We start from the raw sequence: 8,762 nt of genomic DNA, 5'->3' as shown, positions 1-8,762 counted from the left end.
GCATAATGGTGTCCCCCAATACTTCAGGATGGGTATTCTTTCTGTATTCTTAAGAAATAATACCCTTAAACACATACACCTTAAGTTTTTCACTTTCTAGGGCCCTGACTTATGTCAGAGTCTTTTAATTTGCACCGCCTACTTGTGTCCCCAGAAGCAATCCTTAGCTCATGGCCCTCCCATTCCTGCCCCTTGATCTCCAGGCACTGAGCCAGAGGGTTATCTGGAGGCCTCAGGGAAAGGGTAACACTTCCCCCAACTTTGTCACCTCCATGCTGTGCCGTGTGACCTCCAGGCTGTCAGCTAGGATGTGGGGAAACACAGAGAAACAGGTGAGTAGAGGATTCCCTGCTGAGGTCTGGTAATCTGTCTCCTGTCTCTGTGGGCCCTTCTGGTATACTGACATCCATTTCCCCCCTCTTTCTCTTTCTTCCTCTTGTAATACAAGCAGAGGGTAGCAGAGGAACATGGAAAGACTCCACTCTAGCAGCCTGAGAGCCTGATCAGATGTAATCACATCAGCAGGCCTGAGCTGAGGGCTGGCTACTCCCTAGGGGGACTGAAGGGTAATCAATTCAACCAGGGATAGGTGAGTAGACACAAAAGTGGCTCATGGAAGTTATTCTTGAGGCTATCATGATGGGGCCATGTGGAACCACAACACTGACCTTGGGGTTTGCCCAAAGAATTCCACGGGCCCTTGACACTCCAAAGGGGACCTGAAGAGGGCTTTATAGGAAGACAGACACTTTCCTGTGTGGAAGAGGTAGAATGAGGCAGGGCATTGTGCTCTGGGCACTTTGACTATACCTATTTAATAGAGTTGATATGAAGAATAAAATGGATTATATTTTTATAGTGCTTAGAATAAGGCTTGGTGCACAGTAAACTGTATATGCTGACTATATCTTGATCATCTTTTTATAAACCAGGCTCCCTAACTTTGCCTCCAAGACACTGCATTATGTAGCCCCTGCCTTCTCCAGCTCATCCTCATTTTCTCTTGGATTCCAATCCACACTGGCCTTTCTGTTCCTTAAAAGATCCACTCCTGCTCATCCTTGAAATCTGGGCTACCTGGAGCTCCGAGTCTACAAAGCAGGGTCTGCTGGCAGGCCATTGAATGCTGGGAGGAGAAGATGGAGTTTATTTCCAATAGACATAAAAATGGTGGCAGGGGGTAAGGGAGACGCTGCTTAAACAGTGCTTAGATGAAATTTATAGCCCTAAATGCATAGATCTACATGCATAGAGGAGAAGAAAAGCTGAAAATCAGTGACCTGAGCTTCCATATAAAGAAGCTGGAAAACGAACAGCAAAGTGGACCTTAAGAAAGTAGAAGGAAGGAAACTATAAAGATAAGATCAGAAACTGGTGAAATAGGAAGCATATATAGAACAGAGAAAATAAACAATGTCAAAAGTTGGGGCAAACAAAACATATCGGCAGCTTACCTGTAGCCCTACAAGTGCCAATTTGCAGTCCTCACAGTCCCCTTTCTCTTGTTTAAGATGTGGAGGGGTTAGTGTATAATGGATCACGGAGTTGCAGGAAAATGTCATTAATAGGACTTCTCTCTAGGATAGGAATACATGTGGCTGGACGAACTAGTTTGGTAGGCGTTGGTGCTTGCTCAGATAACAATAAGTAAACTGTCTTCTAATAAAAAAAGGTGTTTCTTTGAAAAAATTAATGATACTAATAATTGCTGATTTTGCTCAAGAAATTAAAAGAGAAAATACAAATTACCAGTATCAAGACTGAAAGGGGATGTTATCATAGATCCTACAGATAATAAAAGGATAAACTCACTGCTGTCGAGTCAGATCTGACTCATAGCGACCCCTCCTTGGGTTTCTGAGATGGTATCACTACAGAAGTAGATTGTTCCATCTTCCTTTCAAGAAATGGCTTGTGGGTTTGAACCGCCAGCCTTCTGGTTAGCAGTCAAATGCCTTAGGCACTGCACCCCCAGAGGTCCCAATAAAAAGATAAGACTTTTTATGTATGACTTAATTTTAAAGAAGTCTAAATGTCAGTCATTTTCTCATCCCACTGCTTCTGTGTCTGTATAGATTCTTTGCACCCACAAGCACAGCATAACTCAACAGTATGACTAGTACCTCATTCACTCATGAAAATAGAATTTTTTTTAGCTGGAACTTAGAGAAACAAATTATTTAAAGTATAATGGTTTGAATGGAGTAGAATAGAACAGAACAAAACAGCCAGACTTTACTTTGTGGCTGACACTGGGTCTAATTGTTGTAGTGGATAGTCATTCATTGAACAAATATTATTGAACATCTGCTAGCTGTTTGGACACAGTGGGGAACAAAACAGAAATATCTATCCTTTTGAAGTTTTATTCCATTTATTTATTGGAGACATATATTAGCATGTGCAAAGGCCCCAAAGCTAAAGATACAAAAACAACACTTGTAAGCAACAGGCCAAAGGACAGTAGTGTGGTGTAGAGGTCAAGAGAAATGGATGAAGTTATAGAAGTTGGGGGTCAGAGTAGGGAGTCTGGTTTTTAACATCATCATCATCACATAATGGCTAACCTTTCATAACATTTGCTATATGACATGCATTACTCTAAGCCCATAAAAAAAATTACAAAATTTTTTAGAATATTCACAACAATCTTATAAAATATGTATACAGTTCTGCCCATTTTCAGAAGGGAAATCAAAGCACAGAGAAATCAATTAAATATCATGCTGGCTCCAGAACTTATTCTTTTAACTACTATACTCTACTACCTATAGTGCCATAGCACAGGAACTTTAGAATCTTTAAAAAAAAAAAAACCCTCACTGCTATCAAGTTGGTTCCGACTCATAATGACCCCTCCTTGAGTTTCCGAGGTGGTATGTCTATGTAAATAGATTGCCCAGTCTTCCTTCCGAGGAGTAGCTGGTGGATTTGAACTACCAGGCTTCTGGTTAGCAGTCAAATGCCTTAGTTAGTACACCACCAGACCTCCCTTACAGCAGATGTAAATATACAAATTACTAACAAATGAAAGATGTGAAATACAAGAGAAATATCTGATGAGGAGTGTATTGAGGGCAGGTTAGGGGAGAGGCACATCCTTCTACTAGATGTTGAGATGAATCCATAAATACACATGCCCAGAAACATTTCTTTCATCTAGGACGCTTCCTTCTCATCTTGTCCTCTGTGATCATAGCTGTAGAGTGGTAAGGAATGAGGCTGGGTTAAATTAGGCCAATGGAGGGCTTGTACTCATAGGATTGGGTCTCTTTTGTGTCTTGTGGTTTCTTGGAAAAGAGATGGATTCCAGTTTGCAGAACACAAAGGCAGAGTTGGTCTTGATCTCCACTCCCCTTATCTTCACCTCTATACCTCTGGAGGGAGAAATAGAACAATAAAACAGTGGAGACATGTGGACTCCTGTTCATCCACACATGGGCAATAAGACTCTACTAAAGTTTTCTCCCAGGGCTTTTACCTTGAAATAGGGGTGAGGAGAAAGTGTAGTAATTATAGAGTTAAGGGGAGGTGAGAAGAAAAAGACATGACAGTAACCAGTGGCAATGTAATCTCCTCTGTTTTTTTTTTTTTTAAGTTGTGGAAAGACAGCAGTCAGACTCCTCCCTCATGTGTTATCCATAGACTTGACCACATCGTGATGACAGTGAAGTGTATCAAAGACACTACCATGTTTTATTCCAAGACCAGGTCATGACTTTCAAGGTAATAATTTCCCAAAAATGCTAAACCTCAGTTGGAGTGAAATTTGATGATAACACTTAAAATAAAAATCTACCTTCAAAACAAAAACAGAAAATCTGAGAGAAAAGATAAAAGGATTAATGGAGAAGATTTTGAAGTTTGAATAATAGGACTTTCAGAGAGAGAACAGAAAAAAAAAGAAAGGGAGGAAATTATCATAGAAATAATGCAAGAAAACTTTCCAGTCTTTATATGGAGTTAACTGAGTATCCAGGACATTAACACTTAGATATTTTCTTGTGAAATTATAGAACAGTAAAGTGAAAAAAGAAAATCCTAAAAGCCTCCAGAGAGATTAAAAAGAAAAATAGCTCAACTACAAAGGAAAAAGAAACATGCAGACATCAGATTTCTCAAGAGTTACACCAGAGAGGAGAAGACAATAGAACCTCTTCAAGATTCTGAGGGGGAAAAATTTCAACCTAGAATTCTATGCCCAACCAAAGTATTAATCAAGGGTGAGTGTGGAATTAAAGTATTCTTAGACATAAAAAGACTCAGCAACTTTCCCCACTTGCTTTGAAAATTACTTGAGGGCATTCTGTATCAAAATAAATGATTAAGCCAGGAATAGGGAAGACATGAAATTCAAGATACAGTGGATCCCAAGAGGAAGATCTTAGAAAGATATCTAGAGAACAATTGGTCTAATTTGGAGTAAGAGAGGGGGAAAAGGTCCCAGGAGAGAGAGAGATCCCAAGAAAAAAGAGAATTCCAGACATTGAATGTGTACTACGTTTGAGAATTCATAACAATCTAAAAAATGGTAAATGTAGAGAAAGAAAAAAAAGGAGGGATGAGATACTTAGAAATTACACCTTTAAAAAACCATACCAAAATTAATTGTAACTAGAGAATACATTGTGCAGTACACAGTATTTTCACAGTTATAATAAAGTAGTGTTTCTTGATATTTCAACTTTAAAACTCAACCTATAGGCAAAATGCCAGAACAAACACACCAAAACCCACTGCCATTGAGAAGATTCTGAATCTAGTGACTCCCAGAGGGTTTCCAAGGCCATAACCCTGCAGCATGGCTAGTGGTTTCAAACTGCCTACTTTTTGGTTACCAGCCCCATGCCTTAACCACAATGCAACCAGAGCTCTTTATAGGCAAAATAAGGAAAACATACTGATGGTTAAAAAACAACACGAAACTCCTGGTTTTAAGGTGATGGACTGAGAACATGCTGAGGTCTTCCTCTCCTGTGCCAAAGCGATGGGAACTAGATAAAGAGAAATAGGAAATTCATGCACGTGAGGACACTTAGATGCAAGACAGAGAACTCCCAGTAGAACAGAAACTGAGGATTCAGACTGAGAATGACTCAAAGTGAACTATTGACACAGAGGGTAATACAGCTATGCAAAGGAAAATTCTTCTTCAGAAGATGGTGTAGCTAGCTAGGGAAAGAATATCCCAAGTAAACAGTGACATCTTAGAGAAATAGATCCTATAACCAGAAGACCAGCTTTCAAGGTGCCCTACCTGTGAGCTAAACATCTCTCCTGCACTCACTGGAAATAGTGTAAGTCATAGCATTAACTTTCCACTCTCCTACAGTCTAACAGGGAATCTCAAATACAAAGATTATAATGTATTCAAAAATAACCAAACAATTAAGGAAAGCCAATACAATGAAAGATAGAAAAAAAATTCAACAAATGAATAATTGAAACCAGAAGAAACAGTACTAATAAAACAATGATAATAGGGCTTTAGACTTACACTTGAAGAAGAAAAACTAACAAAATAATCATAAAAGAACTTTATTAAGAATATATTCATTAATATTATTTTAAGAATTTATAATGAACTATGATTTGTAGTTAAACTATGTATTTACTCTTCTTGACGTGGTAACAAATCATATAGAAGAAACCAGAATAGGTAGTTAAGAAGAAGGACCAATTAGTGATCTTAGAAATAAAAATATATGCTATTTGTGGTTGTATGTCAATTTGGCTGGGCAGCTGGATGTAGTTATTTCCCATAGTGAGATTGGTAATTAACTCCATGGTGGAATCTCTGGAGCAGCTGAGTAGCTGCTTTAGGGATGTGGGCTGCTTCCAGTATATAAGAAGCAAACTTTGAGGAAGGTCTCCAGCTGATGGCACGCTTGAACCCTGTATGTAGTCATCTCTCTTGCACTAGATTCAGCAGCCTGCCATGTTGCCCTGCCAATCTTGGGATTTTTAATGGACTTGAATTAATGGCCTGCGTGTGGTTTGGTAATATTGGGACTGTGCCTTTTCATTTGTTGACGTTGGGTTTGTCAGCCTCAGCAACTAGCAGCTGCCTAAGTGAACAGATGCCTCTAGCTTCAGTGGGCCACTAAGAAGAGGCAAGCTGAAGCCCAAGGTCAAGGGGTTTTCACTCAGCCCCTACAGCCTAGAACTTTGAACTCGGACTTCTAGCCTCCAAAACTGTAAGAGAATAAACTCCTGTTTGTTAAAGCCATCCCATTTGTGGTATATCCCTGTCAGAGCAGCACTAGGTAACCAAAACATTATTTTTCTAAATAGCTGAAAAAGCAGATTAATTAAATGAAAGATGAGGCCAAGGAATTCCACTAGAATAGGGCACAAATAATAAAGATATGGGAAGTGTAAAATAAAACTTAAGAGACATGGAGAATAGGGGTGGGAGGAGAGGGGAGGGAACATTGCAAAAATAATAAATAATAATAAAAATAAATTTTAAAAATGTGTATGAAGTGCAGAATGTAAGACAAATCTGCTTTGTAAATTATATCCAAATAACAATAAAAAGTTAAAAAAAGAGAGAGACATGGAGAACAGTTACAGAAGTTTATTAAAGAAGATAATAAACAGAATAAAGGGACAAATTAAACAATAAAGAAAATAAAATAGAAGAAATAATGGTTGATAATTGTGAAAAAGTGAAAAAATATATGTCTAAGACTACAAAGGTCCACAAAATTATTAAAAAAAAAAAAACAGTAAAAATTTAAAAACTAACACTATTCAAAAACATGGTTTTATGCAACACCAGACTGGATGTATACCTAGCAACATGGGAAAGTCTTAGAAAGTTTGTTCTGAATAAAAGATTAAGAAACAGAATCAAGTATACAGAATGGTATCATTTATATCACATGCACACAAAAAAATTAATATATTTTACAATAACTTATAGAAACCAAAGGATTCACAGGAAATACATTATAGTGGTTGCCTAGGGTGGGGGCAGGAATGGAGAATGAAAATAAAAAGAATGAGTAAACAACAAGAGAGGGAATTGTATGGACCAATTATGATAGAGACATACATGATACTTCACCAATCTGTACTCTCACACATTGGAGTGGAATTTCAGAACATTTAAGATCAAGAAAAAAATCCTAGGCAAAAAAAAAAAAAAAAGAAGGCGGGGACCAGGTTTGCTGGTCCAATAGAGCGTGGTGTAACCACTGAGACTATGGCCCCTAGTTGCCCTTCAGGTCTGGAATTGAACCCACAACTGTGGTTTCCAGCCAAACAAAGTACAGGCATGTGAGTTAAACATTTACCTCAAGTAGACACATGCCCTGGAGAGAACAAGCATGGGAGAAGGAAGGGCTGCTTATGCACAGGGAGATGGCTCGGGGTGCAGAAGAGTATGAAGGGATGGACACTGGGAGGAGGTAACTATGGGGAGGAAGTGGGAGGGGAGCTGCTGCATTGTAAATTTTGGTCAATGACATGAGACAAAGTATATGTGAACTGCTGTATGAAAAGTGAATTTACTCTGTAAATCTTCACCCAAATCCTAATAAAAAAAAAGAAAAAGAAAAAGAAAAAAATCCTAAAAGTAACAGGAGTGGGAGGTGGATGTGTCATCCACAAAAGAATGGAAAACAGATTAGCATCATACTTCTTATCAGCAATACCAGATTCAGGAAGACAATGAAGCAACGTAGTTAAAGTGTTGTGGGAAAATAACCTGCAACCTCAGACAATTATTGCACTTGCTGTAAGTTGTACATATGTAAAAAGTTGAATTTGCAAAAGTTGTGTGTTAGATATGTTTACAACAACAATGAAAAAATAACAGAGTAACTGCTGCTGAGGCTGCTTGTGTATAACCAAAAACCTCATGGGGTTTGGTTCCTCGGTTTAGAGGTTTAGGATCATTGTTTCATGGGACATAGAGTTAATTGACCTAATAATGTTTGTTTTAACCTAATAAGTTTGTTGCATAGTGCCTGGGGTATTAAAAGATTGTAAGTGCCCATTGAAGGAACAACAATTGATCTCTATTCACCTGGAACAACAAATGAAAAAGGAAAATCAGGAATGGGAGGAGTAATGTGCAGCTAATTGCCTCCATGAACAACTGCCAAGTTTGCCATGAGACCAGAAGAACTAGATGGTGCCTGGCTACTGTTACCAAACATTTTGATCAAAGATACTATAGAAGAATCCTAATCAAAATGAGGAAAATGCCAAACAGAGTTTTTAAATCTTATGGAATCCCGATTTTCTGGAGCCATGGAGGCTGCATGAACCCCTGAAATTACTATATTTTGCTTTTAAGAAGACTACAGGGGATATTTTTGGTTAAAGTTTAAAGATTATCTTAACACACTGCCACTGAGTTGGATAATAAGAATGGAGCTCTGGTGGCACAGTGCCTAAGCCATTTGACTGCTAACCTGAAGGCTAGTGGTTCAAACCCACTAGTCACTCCTCAGAAGGAAGGTTGGGCAATCTGCTTCTGTAGTGATACCACCTCAGAAACCAAAGGAGGGGTGGCTACGAGTCAGATCCAACTCGATGGCAGTGCATTAAGATAATCTTTAAACTTTAACCAAAAATATGCCCTGTAATCTTCTTAAAAGCAAAAAGTAGGTCTAGCTTAACTAGTAAAAAATGCCTGCTTTGACCATTATGCTCTCTTAATAAATTCCTTTAATTTCTGCTCATCTGGAAATGTCCTAATTTCACCATCATCTTTGAGGGACTTGACTGCTAACCAGAAGGCTGGTGGT

General features: G+C 38.5%; 1 protein-coding gene across 1 annotated transcript in view; it reads left to right on the top strand.

Annotated features, from left to right (window-relative positions):
* The first annotated feature begins 272 nt into the window (after positions 1–272).
* The window catches only part of GLOD5 (glyoxalase domain containing 5), a 20,090-nt gene continuing 11,600 nt past the window's right edge, over positions 273–8,762 (top strand). Inside the window, exons 1-3 of the mRNA XM_007957917.2 lie at positions 273–332; positions 3,599–3,711; positions 4,017–4,020. Of these exons, the coding sequence (XP_007956108.2) occupies positions 273–332; positions 3,599–3,711; positions 4,017–4,020 (177 nt within the window). The remainder of the gene's footprint in view (positions 333–3,598; positions 3,712–4,016; positions 4,021–8,762) is intronic.

The sequence above is a fragment of the Orycteropus afer genome, unplaced genomic scaffold (genome assembly GCF_000298275.1).
Source record: "Orycteropus afer afer isolate SDZICR_OR568_19922 unplaced genomic scaffold, OryAfe1.0 scaffold00822, whole genome shotgun sequence".
NCBI lineage: Eukaryota > Metazoa > Chordata > Mammalia > Tubulidentata > Orycteropodidae > Orycteropus > Orycteropus afer.
This window is presented reverse-complemented; position numbering and strand designations above follow the sequence as displayed.